Source organism: Rosa rugosa, chromosome 2, assembly GCF_958449725.1.
Source record: "Rosa rugosa chromosome 2, drRosRugo1.1, whole genome shotgun sequence".
NCBI lineage: Eukaryota > Viridiplantae > Streptophyta > Magnoliopsida > Rosales > Rosaceae > Rosa > Rosa rugosa.
The window spans coordinates 4383634-4407165 of NC_084821.1; the positions used below are offsets into that span (position 1 = coordinate 4383634).

The window sequence follows — 23532 nt, forward strand, 5'->3', positions numbered from 1 at the left end:
GCTAATTTAATTTTGATCGTGTGGTGTCAAAATATTTAATATCACTTTTTTGGTGTACAAAATTAATGAATGTTTGTTCAAATATTACTTTTGGCAAAACAAATGTATTTTTTTTTTTTTTTTGAATGCAAGGGCTAATTCGTCAGCCCTCAAACCGTTACCATTAATGAAACCGCAGAATATAAAGGGGGGACATTGTGCATAAACCTCATATTTTAAGAACCTCCTGAAATAATATCAAGAGTCTCGACATAACCTATATATTCTAACAAGCACCATTTAGCAAAGAGTGCAACATCGGCTACTCCATTTGCTTTACAATTTTGGCGACATACTGGAAAGATAATACTCACGCGGAGCCATAATACACTAAAATCAACTTTCCCACTATGTTTTCACTGGAAAGTATTATCAGTGACACATAATTTCATCATGCTACTAAGAGGCTGCGACCATTTGACCAAACAAGGAACTCGCCGCCTCATTAGAGCAGACACGGCACGTTGAGTACACAGACCAGGACATAGTCCGTCCATCCCTACCGTTTAGTCCGTCCATCCTTACCAAACGGTAGGAATTTATTGAAGACCTAACACAAAAACCAACCACATAAAATGAATAAAATGAATAAAACAAATGTATGTTTAAGGCAGATAAATTTGTAATATCAAGTGAAAAACAAAGAAAAATAAATTAATTTTGAAACAAAAGTAAAAGTTGAAATAAAATAAAATAAAAAAATTACACCACCTAAAAAGTAGTATTGTGGATGATCATATCTCAGAAACAAATATGGGTTTATAACATTGGCCTCAAAAAAATTTGAGTTTATATAATTAGAAAGAGAAAGAAATTTAGGTACAATGTAGAGATTTCAATGTTCTTTTACCATGCAATTCAACACTAACACTCTACCCTAAAACTCATTTCTACCACTTGTGGTGGTGGTGGTGGTGGTTCTTCAGGGGAGAGAGGACAAAAGAAGTTTCTTCTAAATTTGATTGGATTTGAAAATCAATAAATCTAACTGCTAATCCTTGTCCTTTATTAAGTTTCTTCTAAAAAGAAGTTTCTTCCAAATAAAATCTTTGTCTAGACTCTAGAGTTCAATTTTTGAATCTGGATATCAACCTCGGTTAGCATATTTTGGGATTGAAATTTAGAGAAGACCAATAGGTGTGGTGGCAGTAAACGGGATGAGTATCAACGTGTTTGAGCCCAAAAGTATTTTTGGCAAGATCCTTTGGTGGGTTTAAGCCAGCGGGCCAATACCTGTGGCTCATTACCTGTGGCCCAAAAATGAGCCTACTCTGGTTTGGGGTATAGCTTCGCCCATCCCGTGGTACGTAAGGAAAACGAAACCTTATGGGGATCGAGTAGCAGAGATTGAATAGGAAACTTCAATTAATAATCCTTCTAAGGCAAGGAGCAGTCGAAACCCTAGATGTATAAATACAGGGTTAAGCAGCAAAGAGAAGGACCTCTCTCGAATCAATCAATCCCAGCGATTACAAAGCCTCCCCGGAGCAAACCTTCAACCCTGTTGAAACCCGGCGACCGTACTCTCAGTCCTAGTCTCTCCGAGCCGACTGACAGTGCTACTGCCACAGATATTACCAGCGAAGCAAGGGTAACGCCCTCGTAACCCAGCGAAGTTAAAGATACGCTTTAGCAAACACCGTGCTTTCTCAGAACTTCCCAGTGATTGCTCTGCTCAACCTACAACGTTGAGTATCGATTTGGTGACCGAAGAGATCACACCAGAAGTCCTTATCCGTAAGGCAAAAGTCCTTTCCCTAAAGGCTAGAGAAGAACCCTGTGGCGAGGTTGGTGCTCTCCTCGTCCACAGCGCTTGAAGAAGAAGTCAGGTCAAGGGACTACCCTGACGACTGCACCCAACGGTGCTGGCACGCCTGCGCAATCTCCCGCTCAAAAGAGACAGTTTGCACACCAACCGGTTTTGGAGCCAAACATTTTGGCACGCCCAGTGGGACCCGCAATAGTGTCTTTTCGTGAACGTAACCATTGGGAAGTCTAGCGAGAACCCTTACCAAAAGGTTTACGCTAACTGCTCAAAGCATAAGACCTCCAGTTACATACCGCACACTCGTACGGACTGTCGTGGTATTTCTGAAGAACAAGTGACACAGAGATTCTCTCATCAGCCCCAATCTCCTAACATGTCAACTGGACGAGAAGAGAATCATCCGACCGTTACTGAAGGTCAGAGTGTCAACACCAATCAGGCCAGCGAGCCTATCATCCCCGCAACTGTTATCACTACAGCGGGCAACGCCGAAAGATAGGCTTTTGTTCCGAAGTCTATTCCAGAAGGAGCGACCTCCGAAGAGAGTTTCGCGATCATTATGGAGAATATTGAGAATCATCGCAAGAAGATAGCTGCTGATTTCGAAAGAGAGACTGCAAAAACAGATAAGCTCATACGTGAACTCGATCAACGCATTACCCGTAATGCAGAGGATACTAGACAGCAGATCGCACAATCAGAGAGTGCAGTACGGGCCCATGCGACGAGTATCGCTAGTGAACAGAATCAGTGCCAGAAAGAAATCATGGAGGCTATCACGAACCAGACTAAGAAGACCGCATCAGACATGGCAAGTCTTCGCAAGGATGGTGCTAACCTGGCAACCGAGGTGGCCATGCAGAGAGCAGAGTTGAATCAAGCGAGAGACGTGTTGAACAAAGCTTTAGGGGATCCTAATGCTATCCTTGGCTCTCTTGGCCAACAGTCCAGTTCAGGCAAGTATGTGCCGCCAAATCAGCGTGAGAAGACTGGCAGCAATACTGCTTCTATCTCAGCCACTGTTGCTGCTACCCCGCTGAAGAATAAAAAGCAAGCACTAGTTGTCGGCGGTAGCAAGGAAAAGACTGCCCCGTCAAACGGACAGGCCACCAAACAGAAGCAACAGGCCTCGAAGGGTGCAGGGACTTCATCTAACCCTGCTACGTTTGTTCAGTACGACAGCGAGGGGGCAGAAATTATATATGAGGAACTGCCAGGAAGTTATTATGGGCTTGACCACGCAGGTACCCCGATCAAAATAACGGCCTTGTCAAAGGAAGAGGTTAGGCCTGCAGTGACCCTTCAACAACAGGCTACTACCCACGTAGTACACGTCGGCGAAGGGCAGGCGACTGTAAACCAAGTAATACCTGTACAGGCTACTCGGCAGACTGTGGCGATACCACCTCCTCCTCCGGGTCCAGAATATGTAAGACGTGAGGAGGTAGAGGAGATGATTAGGTTGGCTAATCCTAGGGCCCAGCCGGACGGGGTCTATGAGGGACCTTTCCCACCCCATATCATGCTCGCACCTTTCCCCAGGGGCTATAAGAATATCATATTTTCTACTTTTTCTGGGGAAGACACTGAGGATGCGGCGACACATCTGGCCAGGTTTAGGGTACAATGTGGCCAGTACCAGAACGATGACATCCTCAAATGCAGGATCTTTGGCACTTCACTTTCTGGCGCTGCCTTCAGATGGTTTTCCAAGCTTCGACCGGGAACAGTGGCGGACTGGCCTGCAATGGAACTGCTTTTCGGAGAGACTTTCAGAACTATCGAACCTGAAGTAGATTTGGCTTCTCTCACCCAAATGGCCCAACAGCCTACTGAATCAGCGGTGGCCTACCTTCAGCGCTTTCAAATCTAGAAAGCAAAGCTAAACGTCATCCTACCTGAGAAAGAGCTAGTCAAGCTGGCGGTCAAAGGTTTGGAACCGCGTCAACGAAATAAGCAACATGGCAGCATGATTCAGTCGATGGGAGAACTCATCACAGAAGTAGGTAGCTTCGAGCATCTCCTTAGAGAAACAGATGCAAGGAAGAATGCATCTAAGGGGGCGTACGTGCCGGGAAAACATCGCACCGTAGCGGCCCTGAGCTTCCAGCCGGCTACTTATGACCCTTACTACCATCATAATAATGAAGAAGTGGTCCAGGATGATGACGAGGAAGAGGAGAATGATGTCGCGGCCTACGAGTTAACAGGAAGAAAGAATTCAGCCTTGAAACAACTGAAAATTTCCAAGGAACCTGTTAAACTCAAATCGGTGGCCTTCACCAAACCTGAGTTCGCGACCTATACATATGATGCCAACAAGGCGAATGAAATTCTCCATGAAATGATCGCCGCGAAGATGGTGAAGACTGACTTTGGACCCTTCCCTCAACTAGAGCAGTTGAAAGGAAAAAAGTACTGCAAGTTTCATAATCTGTGGAATCATAACACTGCGGACTGTGTAAAACTCAAGGACCAGATTCAGGTATGGCTTAATAATGGCAGTTTGCAAGTGGAAGCTCCCTTCACGGCGGTAGCTCTGGTAGACTTGGACCCTTTTCCAGACACTGGCATCAATATGGTCGACGTAAACTGGACTAAGCAGAGACAAAGGAAACCAACCGTGGATCTGACGCCGAGAGACCAAGATGGAAAGCCCACCGCGGACAAGACACCTGCAAAGGAGAGAGTTAAACCAACCAGTCAAGCTTCTCCCGTGGTCTTATGCTCGCGATGCGAAGAAGAGTGCGGTATTCAAATATCGCTTGAAGAGGTCGAGCAAACATTTCGCTTTGGCTCCTTACCACCCATTAAATGGGCTTCATCATCGCGCAGTTATCAACCCTCTAGCCCAAGAGAGAGAGAGAGAAGGTGGAGCCACCGCCATCCCCAAAGGACTTCAATCTGTTCAAGAAGCTGAGGGCAGCTGCAGTTGATCAAAAGCGGGGAGAGAAGGCCAGTAGTTCTGGACATAAAGACATCTTGACAAACCCTTATATACCACCGGCACCAACCAATCCCATCAAGGAAGGAAGGTGGTACACTAGAGAAAAAGGGAAGGCAGTGGAGATAACCACTTCCAAGAAAAGGAAATTACAGCGTAGGTTTGGGGAAGCCAAGCGCGCGCTAGAGGCTCTAGACCAAGGCCTAGTTAAGCCTTCACAGCTGGTCAAGTCACCTGAGCAGTATCAAAGGGAAATGGAGGCGTTAGCCGCTAAACCGTTAAGGCATCCCCGCAGCTTTCACAAGAGAGCGGATTCGTTGACAGAGGCATCAAAGCTCAGTGTCTTTTGCAGGATTAATGAGGAGCGCGCAGCTCCGATTGCGCGGAAGGGGAGCTCGCCGACTCGGCGACCACATGTCAGGCGCAGGTTATTTCGCGAGGAGCCGGAGGCCAAAAGTTCAGTATTCGAGAGGCTGGGGGGCAAGGTTACTGATACTTTACAGTGGAGACCCAAGAAAGTCCAAAGTATAGTCCTCGTTACCTCAGATGAGCGCATGGGACCAGAAACTCCTGAGCCAGCTCCCATGGTGCAAGAGTTTGAATAGTGCGAGGTAAAGGCCTCACAGAAGGATCACAGAAGGATCGCTAGTAGATTGTCTAGCTAGGCAGCTCCAGGTCGATATCCCTGTCGAGGAACCTAGGCTTGACTTAGAAAATGACATGGAGGAGACGGGTCTGACCGACGTCTCTTGCAATATGGTGTATGTACTCCCCACGAGATATACGCTCCCAGTCGCTGCTCAAGATTGTGTGGAAACTGGAGAAGAAAATGCGCAGCCGTTGCAGGTCACCTCCGCGGCCGCAACATCCGCGAAAGAGGTCATTCCTCATGAAGCAAAGGAGGCTCCAAACGAAGGACCATTCATGAAATTCTCCAAGCCAACGCCAGCTATGGTCCAACACATGAGATAGTTATACATCACGGCAGATGTTGGCGGTACTAAAGTTAGTAAGATCATGATTGACACCGGAGCCGCCTTCAATGTCGTCACTACTAGGACCATGCACTTGCTAGGGATCAAGAGGGAGAAGATCAAGTCTACGTCCCTCGCGCTCAAGAACTTCGCGGGAACTGTGACGAAGACCTTAGGATTGCTGTTCCTGCGCATTAAGGTCGGTCCAGCAGAGGGGGTGTATGCTTTCTTTGTCACGGACCACTATGCGGCCTATAGTGCTATTTTGGGCAGAGACTGGATCCATCGGAGCTATTGCGTACCATCGGAGCTTCATCAGGAATTGGTTGTATGGAACAGAGAAACAGACACAGCCGAGGTAATCAAAGCGGACCCTCGCCCATTCCCAGTATTCACGAACTACGTAGATGCCAGATACTATTTGGAACCTATCACTCCATTGCAGGTTAGTGGCATCGATGACAAAGGCCGCCCCACAGGGGTGACGACCTCTGAATTGGCACAGTGGGGGCTCACGCTTGCAAAAGAAAGCTTAGAGAGGCCTGGCCACGCTGTGCCCAAACCCTTAAATAGTTAATGGATTACGACCTCTCAGAGGAGGGGATAGAGACCTTCCACTTGCTATACGAACGGCTATCATCATATTTGGTGGAAAAAGAGGCTTATGATCGAATCGCGACCTTGGATGTCGTCAATGAAGAACTCTTTGATCAAGAGCGAGAGGATGAGATCGAGGTGCAGCTAGCCCCGACGGTGTTAGATGACACGCCTCCTAAAGTCAGAGACCCTACTGAAAAGGTTAATCTGGGGACAGTAGATGAGCCTATGGAAGTGGCTATCAGTGCTTACTTAGAGCCTAGCGAGAAGCAGAGGCTCACTGAGTTGTTATTAGAGTTTAAAGATTGCTTCGCGGAGAAGTACGAAGATATGCCCGGCCTGTCACCGGACTTGGTTTGCCATCAACTACCAATGCTCCCTGACAAGAGGCCCGTGAAACAAGAACCGCGAAGAATGAATTCAGACACCCAAGTACTCGTCTAGGAGGAAGTCGAAAAGATGCATAAATCAGGCATTATCAAGGTCGCCAAATACAATCAGTGGTTATCTAATATAATGCCTGTTCGTAAGAAGAATGGCAAGATGCGGGTCTGCGTGGATTATAGAGACCTGAACCTTGCTACACCTAAGGATGTTTACCCCATGTCGGTCGCGGATATGTTAGTAGACGCTGTAGCAGGACATGAGTTGTTGTCCTTCATGGATGGCACTGCAGGATATCACCAAATTCCGGTCGCTGAGGAGGACAGACATAAAACCGCTTTCTGCTGTCCCGGATTCGCGGGTGTTTTTGAGTATGTGGTCATGCCCTTTGGGTTAAAGAACGCTGGGGCAACGTATCAGAGGGCCATGAACCTGATCTTCCATGACATCCTTGGGAAGATTCTAGAGGTTTATATCGATGACGTAGTTGTGAAGTCTTGGAAAAGAGGAGACCACATCGCAGATCTCAGAAAGGTATTTGAGCTAATGCGACGACACAAGCTCAAGATGAATCCCGTTAAATGCGTTTTCGGAGTTCAAGCAGGAGATTTTCTAGGGTTCATTGTCCATCAGCGAGGGATCGAGGTCCCAGAAGACAAAGCGAGCACCGTCATCAACGCATCTCCCCCACGAACGAAGAAGGAATTGCAGCGTTTGTTGGGTAAGATTAATTTCTTGAGACGCTTCATCTCTAACTCTGCCGGTAAGATCCAGCCCTTCTCGCCATTATTGAAGTTACAGGGGCAAAGCGAGTTTGTATGGGAGCCTAAGCATCAAGAGGCTTTCGACAGAATTAAGGCTTATTTAGCGAGCCCGCCAGTGCTGGTTCCTCCCAGGGCTGGATTTCCATTGAAGTTATATATCTCCGCCGCTGAGGCTTCCATTGGCAGCCTGCTCGCTCAGGATGATGAGGGAGGCATCGAGCACGCTATATTCTACCTCAGCCGGACACTGACGGATTGTGAGACAAGGTATACTCCTATGGAAAAGCTGTGTCTTACTTTGTACTTCTCAGCGTGCAAGTTGCGGCACTACATGTTATCCTTTACTACCTGCATCATTGCTCAAACCGATTTGGTCAAGTACATGTTATCACGACCTATTCTGCAAGGCCGCATTGGCAAGTGGGTACTAGCTCTTTCTGAGTTTTCGCTACAGTATGTACCTCAGAAGGCTGTAAAAGGACAGGCCATCGCGGACTTTCTAGCGCACCTTCCCATGGTGGATATTCCCGCGACGAATGAGCTAGAGATAGTAACCACAACTGCTTCTAGGCTAGATTTGGCGCGCATACCAGAATATGCAGTATGGTACCAAGCCACAGTCTCCTTGCAGCTCTGGGTGTTGTTCTTTGATGGCTCAAGAACTGAAACATTGGCAGGCGCTGGGATTGTTCTAGAGAATCTAGCGGGCGATCGTTTTTCTTATTCCTTCTAGTTGGAGTTCAAGTGTACCAACAACCAGGCGGAGTATGAGGCTCTTATTATCGGGCTTGAAGTTTTATTGGAACTAGGAGTCAGGGATGTTCAGATACGCGGCGATTCTCAGCTTGTGATCAATCAGCTTCAAGAGAAATACATATGTGCTAGCTGGTTGCTCATGCCATACTTGAATCGTGCCATTGAGCTTTTGGATCAATTTGACGACGTCAACTTGGAGTACATCCCTCGCGAGCGCAATTTCAAGGCTAATAAGCTCGCTCAACTGGCCACGGGCTTTACCTTGAAGTACGGGGTTCGCGAGCGTATTCTGAAAGTTGAGCGTCGCACATTACCTTCATGGCTCGCATGGCCTGACCCGCCTGACGACCCAGTAGTCGCGCAGCTTGAACCTATCGATGTTGATTGGCGCATTCCGTTGATCAATGATCTCAAGCGACCAGACCCCACAGCTGACAGGAAGATTCGATTTCTTGCTTTGAATTTCTTCCTCAGGGGCGATGAGCTGCGACGGCGTGGAGAAGATGGCATGGACTTCCGTTGTGTCTATGGCCGCGAAGCGAAACGATTAATGCGTGAAGCACACACAGGGATTTGTGGAGCTCATCAGGCAGGACCTAAGATGCGATGGCTCATCAGGAGACACGGTTATTACTGGCCCAGCATTTTAAAGGATTGCATAGCATTCGCCAAAGGATGTGAAGATTGTCAGGCGCATGGTCCAATCCAGCATATTCCTAACATTCCCATGCAGCCCATCATCAAGCCTTGACGGTGACATCCATCGCAACCCCATCAACGGGCGTTTCTTGAAGAAATACTACCCTAGTGTCTGGGAGTTTGAGGATCCTCCTGCTCAGCCGGGGGGGCAACCATAATGTTCATCGGTTCTCCTCAACTCCATCTACTGATTCAGGCCTCCTTACTTGTGGCCTTCGACTCATGCATATGCCTCACCGATGAACATTAGGGGGGGGGGGGGCAACTCTATAATCAAGGGCCTATGTTGAGGCCATATGCGCGTAACGGCCTATGCAAGAGGCCTTATTTTTGTACTTTGATTTTTAAGCAAATATTCATACTTGTTTATCCTTGACAAATTGTGTTAAGAATGTACATGAGGGCCTATGCACCAGAGGCTTTATTATTCAGGCCAACATTTTTGAAGTTTTTGTTGTTTTGCTTTATGATTAAAGAAATTTACATTCATTCATAAAGTGGCTTTGCGGCCAAAAGCATATAATAAAACAGATTAATACAGATACACTTGCAATTATAGGGCCAAATGTGGCTTTGAAGAGTGCAAGAAACACAAATTTTAAAAATGGCTGGATCTGGTTACGGCAAGAACAATCTGGGCAATACCACCGGAACTCTTCCTCTCTTCACCCAGATCCTCCTTCGATCTGAGTCGCCGCTGCTACCGTCGGTACCAGAGGAAGAGGGAAGGAAATAATCCATCATACCCTTTCCAGGTGATTATCCTCCGGGTTGGAGATGGTATCCAGAGCGAGCGCGACCCACAACCACATCTACCTCCAGGAGAAAAACAGAAGTCTCGTAGTCGGATCCCGGAGGTAGACCGCAGAAGAAGAATAGTCGGCCTCAAAGTGGCCTTACGCCTCTCCGCCTTCTGCTCCATGCCGACAATAGGAGGAGACGGACTCCTCAGAATGTGGTTTTGCCGCGTTAGGAGCGTGGAGTGTTCTTCGGTTTAACTGAGACTGGCCGGTTCGTCCGGATTCCCAGAGACCGAAGACATGCCACTGGACCTGAGATTAGGCCATGAGGCCTACCCAAGTTTTGAGATTAAGCCATGAAGCCTAAGAATGTGTGGCTAAAGGTAAGATCATGGGAAGAAGACTTTAGAAACTGAAGGAAGAGCAGCATGGCTTGTGAGGTTATCTCTGGGAAAGGCATGATTGCTTGGTTTCCCATTCTCCCTAAGTATAGGTATTTATAGTTCCACTCGCAATAATCCCAACCGCGTGATGGACGGTTGAAGTACTTTCAACGCCATCAATGAGAGTATCAATGGAATTGAATGCTAGAATCTCAGAAATGAAGAAAATTGAAAATGCGTGGGAAGCGGGGCAGTCTCCAAGGAGATAACTGCTCAAGTTGGGTTTGTTCTTTCAGTATCTTCGAGGTCAGTAATTACCAAAGTTTGTATTTGGGCTAAACAAAGTGGGCTAAATATTTGATATGGTTCATACAAAACAAAGAAGGGGGCCTAACATAAGGGGCCTAAAGTTTTTGGCCCGCATGGATCAAACGAAGTAAGCGTTCGTCTAGGCGAAAGTTGGCATCAGCAGCAGCTTGCTCCGCTTGTCGGGCTGCTTCGCAAGCCTGAGCTAAGTTTTGAGACATCGCTTCGAAAGCTGCTAGGGGCTGCTCTAGCAGGGGTTCTTCATGCTCAAGCCGGGCCGTCACCGTAGCCAATTGGGCTTGGAGTTCCTGAATTTGGGTCCGGAGATGATTCTGCGTAATCCGCAAGTCTCTGACCAAGGTAACCCTATCTCCCAGGAAGTCACGCGAGGTATCCGTCTGTTGCATGAGGCCCTGGTATTGGGCCTGAGCCTGCCTAGCTTGCGCGGTCACGGTCGTCCTCTCATTGATCCGCTCAGGAAGATTTTGTAGCAGCTCATATATCTCGGTGAACTCCGCTTCTGTGATAGTTCGCTCTCGGCGAAGAACCATCAGATATTCCTGGGCTCTAGCAGACGCGCCCGGCAGTAAAATGTCGGGGCTCAGAAGTCGCTGTAGCTCATCCCTTGCTTCATCTATAACGCCAGGTGGAGTCACTTCGAGCACGGGAGCAAGCCTCTCAAGTCTGGAAGAAGGTTCAGACGGTGGGTCAGAGGCAGCAGCAATATGAGCCTCTTGAGGCTCTATAGCAAGGATCATCTCCGGTTCTGGTTCGACATCTACTCCTTCTTCCGCCCCGGGAACATGGGGGCACGTTCCTGGATTATCTCATCGACAGCGATTGGTCTGGAGGGGTCAATGACAGGTACCTCTGCAGCAATAGCTGCTTCCCCAACAGGACCAGGATTCTGTGGTTAAGGAGAAAGTGTTAGAGCGAAGAAAGGAAATAAGCACTAAGACATTATGTTTAGGAGAGATTATACCTCAGCGACCGGAGGCTCGTGCAGGATCTCTATCGGTGCAGGCTCTCGAGCTGCTTCATCAGGAATTGGGTCAAGCTCTATTTGGGCTAAGGATTGTGTAGCGAGCGGTTCCTCAGGCGGCGTGCCGGAAGGGGCGATTCCTTCTTCCAACTCAGGTGAACTGTCGTCTATGATTTCGACTGGAATTAAAGCCAACTGCACGTCACTCTCGGTGTTGGCAGGAGGCGGAGGATTACCAGAGTCCATAGGTGCTTGGGTCTGTGAGGCAGCTATCCCTTCACCAGCGGCCGAAGAGCTTTCCCCCGCTTGTCCAGAGGACCTGCGACGAACCTGCGAGCAAAGACAGTTATAAGAATTGGACTAAAGAGCAAGTAAATTCTAAGGTTGACTTCCCGTTTCATACCAATCGATCGGCGATTAGTTCATCCTCTGTCCATGGGTCAGTACGAGGATCCGAGCGACTGCACTTGCCAGCCAAAGCAGCGGCAACCTGCCGAGATCAAAATGATTAGGCTCAACTCCTGTTGAAAGCATGGTTCTAAGAATAGGGTTGCTTACTGTTTGCGGATCGTCGTCGGAGGAGGAAGAATCCTCAACTTCGGGCTCCGTGATCACCTCTTTCTGCTTGCCGGGCTGGCGAGCGGCCAGGGAAGCATGGGTTGTGCGGTTGCCAGAAAGTGGCGCCTTTCCCTAATACAGCAAAGAGTGAATAAGGAGAAAGTAATAGGGGAAGATACAGAAAGGAGAACAAAGATACTTACCTCTGGAGGGGGCTCGCGGATCACGATGCCAGCCTGAGCTTGGCGAGAGGGTCGCGCCGTTTGTGTTGCGGGTAGAGGTTGAGATCGTGTGGCATCTTCGGAGAAGCGAGCGAGCATTTCAACGTCAGCGGGATATGGGTTTTTCAGTTCTCCAAAGATGGCTACGAAGAGTTCATCATCCCGCTGCGTCCAGCAATTGACGGAGACCTCTCCCCACCAGTCCTCATAGCCTACCTCAGTCCCGTCCACGGCGTCAATGGCTTGGGCCCAGTCAGGAAGATCAACTAGTGCGAGCATACTTTGTGCTGGCACAGACCCGGCAGGGGGCCCAAATCTGCGCCAAGAAGTGTTGTAGTTCCAGGCGTCGTATAAAGGAAATGGCACAAGTTGGACAAGGGCAAATTGGCGAGCGAAGTGGTTGGGAGCGTAGAGCTCGTAACTAAGTTCTTCCGCAGCGATTCTGATGTCTGAGCAAGAGATCGCGCGGCGAAAAGCCAAGCGCGCGAGATCACTATAGCGAGGATCACCTGGAAGGAAGCCGTATTCAAGTAGAGGAGGGGATCTTCTACCCAAGATGATATCGCAGTATGGCATCTCATCCAGAAGATACAGATAGGAAAAACATTCGGAGTAAGGAAGGGATGAGTACCTTTCCTCGCGGCTAAACCATTGGCCCAAGAGTTGGTCGGCCGGCGGAAGCAGCGGTATATCATCGCGACAGAAGAACGGAAAGTAGGTCTGGATCCAGAAGTCTAAGATCCAAAAGGGACCAGATATGCTGGTCTCGAATGGGTGCATCGTGGCCTGGTACAATGCACGATAGAGAGCTCCTAGTACTGGTTGCCCGAGCCCTACGTTGCGGCCGTTGTAGAGGGCCGTCGCTAGAAGAGTCCAAGTGCCAGTGGACTTGCAGGAGGAGGTGCAGAAGATGAATTTGCAAAGCCAGTACTCCAGAAAAGCGATTCCGTCTGTCGCGGTGTGCTCCTGGCTGTAGTACGCCAACCATCGTGGGTAAGAGCCGCTATGGGCGCTGCGACCGTGTTGAGCCATGGTCGAGGTGAAGTTGACAGAGTCGAATTGGCCATGCAAATAAGGTTCACCGTCGATGGGCAGGCCGGTGATAGCAAGAATATCCAGTAGGGTGACACTCATTTGACCGAATCTAAAGTCAAAGGTGTTGGTGGCGGTATTCCAGAAACAAAGAAATGCAGCGAGCGGCGAATGATTGCCGCCGCGCGGAAGATGGAAGCATAGATCAATGGTATGGGTGATACCTGCTGCATTCCAGCGGGCCAGATCTCAAGCCTTTGTTTCGCGATACCAAGAAAGTTCTGCTGGGCCGATGGAGGATGGCCAGTGTCCTATCTTGGCTCGATGGTTCTGCGCGCCCCAACTACTGAAATCCCCAGGAGTCCTTCGGAGGACTGGAATGGGTCGCCGGACGGGTAGGCCGTAAAGAGCGATAACATCGGCGGGAATAGCATCCTGTGGCGCTGGCCCCAGTCCGGTTTGGTGGTCAGAGAATCGAAGGAGCAGGGGTCGATGGATAGATGTTTGGAGACGATTGCGGGAACCGATGTTGGTTCCCCAAGTATGGGCGACTTGTTCGTTTAACTCTTCCTCTTGATCGATGACTATTTTCTTCGGGGGAGCCATTTCTGGGTTTCTGTGAAGGAGGTTGGAAGAAGTTGGTTTCTGATTTGATGCCTAAAATGCAACTTACGCGCAACAAGGACACGGTCATCAAAGAATTGGAAAATATTTAAACCCGGAAATATCGTACCTCGGGGATCTTGAGCTAACTCAAATCCAATGGTTTATGGGTCACAAAAGTCACTTGCTAAACTAAAAGAAAAAAAAAAGTAAAATGGCTAAGTGAAACACCAAGTCTCACACATGCACGGCTTAGGTCTCCCGAAGCCAAAAAGTAGCCAAGAACTCACCAAAATAAATTGGTACGCTCAAGGCCTTATGGTACTTACAATGAAAAATGTGAGCAAATATTTGGGGGAATTAATTTTTGGTTTTGGAAGTTAAAAACTAGAAAATTAAAATTTGCAAAAAAGTAAAGTGCTAGAAATTTAAAGGTTTGGAAAACAATGGACAAAATTTGGGTACTAAGGCATCCGCTCTAGCAATCATTTACCATAACAACACAATTTTGGCACACAACAAAAGGGCAATGGCGCAATCCCTAACTCTAAGCCGGACTAGGGCCTTAGAGTGATAATGCAAATCCGGACTAGGGCATTCACATTCTCATAGTACAAAAAATAATGTAAATCCGGGCTAGGGCATTCACATTCTCATCACACACACATTAAGACCGGACTAGGGCTCCTAACATGCATAAAATGGCATTAAGTCAATTTTTAGAGACTGACAATTTGCTCACGACAACATGCTCATTCATAAAATTAAGCCACTAATTAAATGAATTTCATGATGAGGACAAGAACTAGTCATAAATTTGGCCAATTTTTATAACAAATTCCCATCGAAAATTACGCAAAGTCATAAACAAAAACCACAACACACTTTCATTAAGCACCAAAAATTAATGTCATTACATGATAAAAATTGCTAGGGCTTCAAGCCCTAGACCCAAATAAGAAACTACTCACAATCCATCAATATACCCGCAAAGAAATTCATCAATTACAAGAAATTAAAGCAAGAAGAGAGTAAAGAAAAGAGAAAGATACCAAAACTAATCACAACTACACTAGAGAGTGAACATGACTAGCTTGGAATTATACTCTCTCTTGTACCTAAACCCGGATTTTTGAAGGATTGATGGAATTTAATTGAGGAATGGTGGTGAACTAGTGATAGAAAATAAGTTGTGGTTATAAAGATAGAGAAGAGGAGGAGGTCGGAGGAGAGAGAGATGATGGAGTGGGTTTTGGTGCAGCGCTGTAGCTGCTGTGAGAGAGAGTGAGGATGATGGGATTCTGGTGGTGTCGATGAAATTAAAGGAGGATGTGCGGCGCTGTAGGTAAGGGTTCGAATGGGTTATCAGCTAATGGGGGTATATATATGGCTGAGAGAATATGAGTGGCCTAGAATGTGCACGTGCAGTGTGCATGAGGAAGAGAAGAAAAAAATCTAGTGAGAGGCTGCTGCCATGTGTAGGCGTGTAATTGGCCCAAAACAATTAAACAAACAATCAAGGGTGTCATGGTCATGGCTGAAGCACTTAGTTAATTAATCAAATCATTGATTAATTAATTAAGCCAATATTTAATTAAGCCACTGATTAATCCATGAATTGTTTCTTCTTCTTTTTTTTTTTTTTTTTTTCTTTTTCTTCCTCCGGTCTCAAAGCACATCGGGAGGCATCATCTTGAAATACCGGGAATCGGCTTCCTCGCTCATGTAGACTATGATTGACCGCAATCAACTATTTCGTCTTTTTGTCGTAAACTCCATTTTGCTCAATTTTCCATCATTGTCTCTCGATTTCCACAATTCCACTTATTTACTACAAAATAAATAAAAATAGATTAATTACATATTAATTGACTTGAAGATTAGCTAATTCTCGTGTTTTAGATACAATTACATGCATCGAAATGCGTGTAATCACACCCCCACACTTGAACTTTGCTTGTCCTCAAGCAAACTAAATGAAATCTAATCCGAAAATCTACTAACTCACAAATATAAGTAAAATGCGGTATTAGCCTTTCCAACAATAACCCTCGGAGAACTAATTATGTACATGACCATGAAGTCGACAAAGCATGACATAGAAATTATAAATTTGTAAGGCAATTAAGATGCACATGTAAGAAATGCTCAAGTATATGCATGTGTTGACCATGTGTCAAATCAATCCACCATAATCAAATAGGCATATAGAAGACCCGATATAACCCACTAAACTCACAAAGGTTCACTAAATATTACCACTCAAGTGTTTAGGGGCTATATGTGTTTCACTCAAAAGCAATTTCACAACATGCGTCGCCATAGGCTTGCTCTTCGATCTCATCTCCGCTAGGTAACCCACAACATTCAAGATTAAGAGGTCTTTTATTTGGTTGTAATGGGGCTAAGGGCGAGTGGCTATAAGAAATGAAGGATAAGGAAATACAAAGTCCATAGAAATCGATGAAGCAACTCTCTCTTGTAGAGATTTAAGACTTTTGCTTTCAAATGCTAAGTCACTCACTCTAATCCCAATGTACAACCCACTAACTAAACTACGTAATACTTTCCTTTTTTACTTTTTTGAACTTTTTTTTTTTTTTTTTTTTTTTTACTTTTCTTTTCCTTGAACTTTCTTTTTATTTTCACAACTTCTTCTTCTTCTTTCTCTTTTCTTTTCTTTTTTTTTTTTTTTTTTTTTTTTTGAACTTTTTCGAAACTTTATTTTCTATACAAAAATCACTCACCCCCACACTTATTCTTTTGTAACCTCACACTTTTGACTTTTCTTTTCTTTTGAAGCACTCAAACATAAAGTCATTCTCTCGAATCGCTTCACCAACTACCATGGAAGGGTAGGATAAAAGTGTATAGGCTAGGTAGGAATTTGTGGTGCAAATGAATAAAAAAGCTAAATATATAAATAGGCTCAAAGTGGCAATCTAGTGGTAAATATCTTTGGGCACATGCTTCTTTGGCCATGGTGGTATTAACCTAATTGCCTCAATCCTTTCTATCCCGTCGTAAGCTAAAAGTAGCCTCGAGAGGTCTCAAGCAAGTTCTAGATACGCAATGTCATGAAATTGTACACACATGAAAGAAAAAGTGAATGAACGATGCATACACTATATATAGGCACAAAAGCTCACGAATAAGGGCATGCAAGTCAATCAAATCATCTATATGCTTCTCTAATTATGATGAACCAACCTAACCATAGGCTATGTGCACACATATAGTCAAGCATAAATCACATATACGCTCAATTACAAAACAAATTCAAAGTCCTAGATCATGCTCAATCTATCCACAATCACAACAAGTTAAGTCCATGGCTCGTCATTGGGGTTGGAAAAAGGCATTAACCACTAAAATATAATTACAAAAAGCTAATCTATTTTTTTTTTTTTTTTTTTTTTTTCATAGGCGCCCGAGCCCTCACCCCCACACTTAAAACCAACATTGTCCTCACTGTTGCAAAGTGAGCTCGAAAGCCAAATCCATGTAGGATTTAGGCATGAGAGTGAAGTCCGGGCGTAGGCACAAAAGATAACTATGAAAATGAAAAAAAAAAAAAAAATCTAAATGCGGAGAAGAAATGCGAAAACCCCCTTTGTAGACATCCCATAGCTCACGACCTTCGGAGAAGACCAATAGACACCAACCTCAAGGCATAAGCCTTGACTTCCTTTGCGTATGCTCCAAGTTAGGCTCCATGGTGCTTAAATGGTTCAAGTCTCCATTTTCAAGTGAATATGGTCCTTGGAGCTTCAATCCTCCCCAAAATAAGTATCAAGCTTCACCCAAAAACAAACTCCATCTCCATACCCTCCCAACCTCCAAAAGCATGGCCAAGAAGGCCTTATTCAACTACCTACTTCTACAAAAAGGATAATCAAAATTTCAAAATTTGGTAGGGTTGCCTCCCCACTAGCGCTTCTTTTTAGAGACCTCTAAGCCGGTCTATCTCATATTGCTTCTCACTTCAAGGTGGTGTCATCAAGGAATTGCACCTCTTTACAAGCCTCATAAGTATGGTCAAAGTAAGGCCTTAGGCGATGCCCATTGACCTTGAATGTTTCCCCATTCCTCAAGTTCTTGACTTCAATGGCTCCATGTGGGAATACCTCAACCACTTCATACGGTCCACTCCAACGAGATCTTAATTTTCCGGGAAAAAGATGAAGCTTAGAATTGTATAGGAGCACCTTTTGATGAGGCTCAAAGATCTTCTCAACAAATCTTTTATCATGTGTTACCTTTGTCCTCGCCTTAAACGATTTGGTACTATCATAAGCCTCCCTTCTTATTTCCTCCAACTCATGGAGATCAAATTTTCGCTTCTCACCCGCTTTGGCTAGATCAAAATTTAATTGCTTTATTGCCCAAAATGCCTTGTGCTCAAGCTCTACGGGTAAGTGGCAAGCCTTGCCATAAACAAGTCGGAATGGAGTCATGCCCAAAGGGGTCTTATATGCGGTACGGTATGCCCACAAAGCATCATGAAGTTTGGTACTCCAATCCTTCCTTGAGCTATTCACCGTCTTCTCTAGAATTCCCTTCACCTCCCTATTGGAAATTTCAACTTGCCCGCTTGTTTGCGGGTGGTAGGGAGTGGAGACCTTGTGTTTAACCCCATATTTCTTCAAAAGTGAAGCAAATGCTCGGTTGATAAAATGGGAACCACCATCACTTATGATGAACTTGGGTGTGTCAAATCTAGTAAAGATGTGCTCTTGGAGGAATTTGAGAACTACCTTAGCATCATTGGTCCGAGTTGCTTGAGCTTCTACCCATTTTGACACGTAATCCACCGCAACAAGAATGTACTCAAACCCATTTGAATTAGGAAAGGGCCCCATAAAGTCTATTCCCCATGTGTCAAAGATTTCCACCTCAATGATGTTAGTCAAAGGCATTTGGTCTCTAGAGGTGAGTCTCCCCACTCTTTGACATCGGTCACACTTCTTGGCATAATCATGAGAATCTTTGAATAATGTGGGCCAAAAGAAGCCGGCTTGTAGGATCTTGAAAGCGGTCTTCTTTCCACCAATATGTCCACCACAAGTGTGGGAATGACAATGCTCAAGAATATTAGGAACTTCCCATTGTGGCACACATCTTCTCAAAACTTCGTCTTGACCAACTTTCCATAAAATAGGGTCATCCCATACATACCGACATGCATCTCTTCTAAATCTCCTCTTGGTTTGATAGTCCCAATCCTCCGGAATAAATGTACCACCACTTGCCCAATAATTGACAATGTGAACAAACCATGGAAGCTCCCTTGATGTAACGGTAAAGAGTTGCTCATCCGGAAATGAATCAACAATAGGAATAGTACAATCATCTCCCCCATCAATAAGTCTTGACAAATGGTCCGCTACCACATTTTCCTTGCCGGCTTTGTCATGAATCTCTATGTCAAACTCTTGTAGAAGCAAAACCCATCTAATAAGTCTTGGCTTGGAGTCTTTCTTGGCTAAGAGATACTTCAATGCCGAGTGGTCCGTGTGCACAATCACTTTAGAACCCAAGAGATAACTCCGAAACTTTTCTAATGCAAATATGATAGCCAAGAGTTCTTTCTCCGTTGTTGTGTAATTCACTTGAGCTTCATTCAAGGTTCTACTTGCATAATAGATGGCATGCATCAATCTCCCATGCTTTTGTCCCAACACCGCCCCTAAGGCAAAATCGGAAGCATCACACATCAACTCAAATGGGAGTGACCAATCGGGAGCACACATAATAGGAGCACAAGTCAAGAGTCTTTTGATTTCATTGAAAGCAATGAGGCAAGCTTCGTTGAAGTCCCAAGGGACATCTTTTGCTAACAAATCACATAGAGGCTTGGATATCTTGGAAAAATTTGGAATAAATCTTCGATAAAAACCGGCATGTCCCAAAAAGCTTCTTATACCTTTGATGTTCACCGGTGGAGGTAGCTTTTCAATGACTTCAATCTTTGCTTTGTCCACCTCAATTCCCCTCTTAGAAACCACATGACCTAAGACAATGCCCTCTTCCACCATGAAATGACACTTCTCCCAATTCAAGACCAAATTGCTTTCATCACAACGCTTCAAGACTAGGCTCAAATGGTGTAGGCAATCATCGAAAGTGTTACCATGAACCGAAAAATCATCCATAAAGATCTCCATGAATTTTTCGGTCATATCATGAAATATTGCCATCATACATCTTTGGAAGGTTGCCGGAGCATTACATAAGCCAAAGGGCATACGCCTATAAGCAAAGGTACCAAAAGGACAAGTGAAAGTCGTCTTTTCTTGGTCTTCGGGAGCAATCACAATTTGATTATATCCACTATAGCCATCTAAGAAGCAAAAATAGGAATGTCCCGCCAATCTCTCCAACATGTGGTCAATGAAAGGTAGAGGGAAATGGTCCTTTCTAGTAGCACTATTCAACTTCCGGTAATCTATGCATACCCTCCAACCATTTTGCACCCTTTGAGGAACATCTTCTCCTTTGTCATTCTTCACCACCGTCATTCCTCCTTTCTTAGGAACGACTTGTACAGGAGAAACCCATTTTGAATCCGAAATAGGATAAATCACACCGGCATCTAGAAGCTTTGTCACCTCATTCTTGACCACTTCCATCATAGGAGGGTTAAGTCTTCTTTGAGCATCTCTAGAGGGCTTGCTACCTTCCTCCATGTAAATGTGATGCATACACTTGCTAGCACATATTCCCTTTATGTCTTCTATAGTCCACCCCAAAGCTCCTTTGTGCTCTTTCAACACTTTCAATAACTTGGCTTCATCAACGTCACAAAGCTTGGAAGAGATAACCACTGACAATGTGTCATTAGGTCCCAAAAATGCATACTTGAGAGTAGATGGGAGAGGCTTTAGCTCAAGTGTAGGAGGAGAAATAATAGACGGCAACAACTTCGGTTGAAGATCAAGCATGCTAATAGGAGTGTGTGAGGAAGAGGTGGGCATAGCAACTTCAATAGTGGAATCATCTTCTTCAATACTTTTGTCATTGAACTCTTCTCCATGATGCATAATAGAAGCTACTAAAGAATCCTTGGCACTTGTTTCAATGAAAGTCTTCTCCACCATGGAATCAACCACATCTACCCGAAAACACTCACCTAAGTGAAGAGGACTTCTCATGGCATCAAAAATTCGGAAGCCAATAGTAGTATCAAAAACGGTCATCGTCAAGATTCCCTTCTTTACACTAATGTTGGTATCGGCGGTGGCCATGAATGCTCTACCAAGCAATATGGGAGATTCATCCTCCTCAACATCAATACTCTTAGCCATGTCAAGAACAACAAAATCCGCCGGCACATAGAGAGAATCAATCTTCACAAGCACATCTTCTAGCATCCCTCTTGGGTAGACAACACTCCTATCCGCCATTTTCAATGAAATTTTTAAAGGCTTAAGATCATCAAGACCAAGTGTTCGATAAATATCATATGGCATCAAATTAATACTTGCTCCTAAGTCCAACATCGCCTTGTCAAAGAATCTTGACCCAATAGTGCATGGCACGGTGAAACTACCGGGATCTTTAAGTTTAGGAGGCAATTTTCCTTGAAGAATAGCCGATACACTCTCACTTAGACAAACTTGCTCATGCTCCTTAAATGCTCTTTTGTTTGTGCACACATCCTTTAGAAACTTAGCATAAGAAGGCACTTGCTTTATGGCTTCCAACAAAGGGATATTGATGTTGACTTTCTTGAACAACTCAATGAACTCTTTCGTTTGTGCTTCTTGCTTCTTCTTTAACTCTTGCTTCCGCTTCACTTGAGGATAAGGCAATGGAATCTCATAATCCGTCATATCTAGAGGAGGCACACAAATTGGACCCTTTCTTGGCTTTTGAGCTTGAGTAGATGCTTGACCACTTGATGGATCCCTAGGGTTACTCACGGCTTCATTGGGGTCCCTAGCCTTCATAGCCTCGCCCAAATTATCAAGAGCCATGGAATTCCCATTCTTAGGATCTACAACATCACTAGAAACCATCGGTTGCACAATAGAAGGATTTGTAGTCTTGTCTTGAATAAGAGTGGGAGAAACCGAAGCTTGGCTAGTGTGAGGCTTGTCAACATTAGAGACTCCTCCGGAGGGTACATTTTCTTCCCCTCCGGCTACCTTATCCACCCCCTTATTTCTTCCTTTTGCATTCAAAGCCACATCACCCACTCCAATTCCCGGGGGTACATTTTCTTCCCCCCGGTTCCCATCCTCCTTTGAACTAAAAGCATGCAAATGATCATTATTCAAATTGCCACGAGGTACATTTTCTTCCCTCGTGGCACCATCATGCATATCACTATTATCACTATCATATTCCTCAACCAACACATAATCATCATTAGAATGTAGAGAAGTAGAGTTGGGAACATGTGTGGAAGGGGAAACACAATTACCAAGAGAAGGTGATATAGTAGGAGAGGGAGCATTAAATGGGGCATTCACATGAAAAGGGGATTGAAAAGATGAAGGTAAATATACCTTATTGTCGTATGTTCTCCCGCTTCTAAGAGTAGTAATAGCCTTGGCTACATGCTTCGGGTTCTTCTCCGTTGTGGAAGGAAGAGCTCCTATTGGTCTCTCACTCAAATTGGTGGCTATTTGGCCCATTTGTATCTCTAATTTAGTCATGCTTTGTTGTAGATTTTGATACCCTTGAGCTAGTGAAGAGATGTTTTGCTTGGTCTCCACATTGGTAGAAGTTTGAACCTTGAGAAACTCGCCCATCAATTCTTCAAAATTAGGCTTCTTTGGTTCACTTAGAGCTTGAATCGGCATGCCTTGAAGAATAGGTGGGGAATTGTAGCTCTCGCCTTGATTTGTACCTTGAAATGAGCTCGAATTGCCTTGAAACTTGCTACCACTATAGCCAACACCTTGTGTAAACCCGGGAAAGACATTTGGAGCTTGGAATCCTTGTGAAAAAGTGGCTTGACTATGAGAATAAGGCATATATGCTTGCTGCCCTTGTGAAGAAATAGGCATAAAATGAGTGTTTCCTTGGTGCACATTGCCATGGGGCATGAAATTGGATGATCCTTGGCCTTGGTTGCCTCCAAAGCCTTGCTTTCCTCCTTGGTGCATATTAGAAACTCCACCTTGATCTTTCCAAGAAAAATTGGGGTGATTTCTCCAACCGGGGTTATAAGTGTTGGAGTATGGATCATTTCTTGGGTTCCTTGGCACAAAACTACCCACTTGGTTAACATGCTCCTCCATAAATTCCGGATATTGAGAAGATAAATGGCACTCTTGAGTGAAATGTGTTAGGCTCTCACAAAGCAAACATGGTGTAGAAGTCGCCATCTTGACTTGTGCTTGAGGAGGGTTCTGATTAACTTGATTTAGAAATTGGTCAATCTTGCCTTCTAACCTTTTGAATTCATGCATAGAAGGCCCGGTTGATGTCCCTTGAACCTCATAAATACCACCTCGGTTAGGTATACTCTCCTTGTTATGCACTTGGCGTCTCCTTGTATCAAGTTCATCCCATTGAAGGGAGTTGAGAGAAAGCTCCTCGTATGTGTCCCAAGCGGCATCCGGGAGTTTACTTGCAATAGTTCCACCACTAAAAGTGTCAACCCTCTGCCTTTGATCCGGCATCAATCCTCTATAGAACTTGTCCACAAGGAACCACTTCTCTAACCCATGGTGAGGACATGACATCTCCAAGTCCTTGAATCGCTCCCAACACTCATTAAAACTTTCTTGTGGGAGTTGTCGGAATGCAACAAGCTCATCTCTAACATT

General features: G+C 45.2%; 1 protein-coding gene and 1 non-coding gene across 2 annotated transcripts; both read left to right on the plus strand.

Moving 5' to 3' along the window:
* Positions 1–5768: 5768 nt before the first annotated feature.
* LOC133730196 (uncharacterized) lies at positions 5769–8977 on the plus strand. The gene is made up of 3 exons (XM_062157830.1): positions 5769–6170; positions 6857–8071; positions 8231–8977. Exons 1-3 carry the CDS (start codon positions 5769–5771, stop codon positions 8975–8977), a joined length of 2364 nt encoding a protein of 787 aa, XP_062013814.1.
* A 14448-nt stretch (positions 8978–23425) lies between these two features.
* On the plus strand, positions 23426–23532 carry LOC133734905 (small nucleolar RNA R71). The gene has a single exon (XR_009858650.1). It is a non-coding gene; the product is annotated as a small nucleolar RNA R71 (small nucleolar RNA).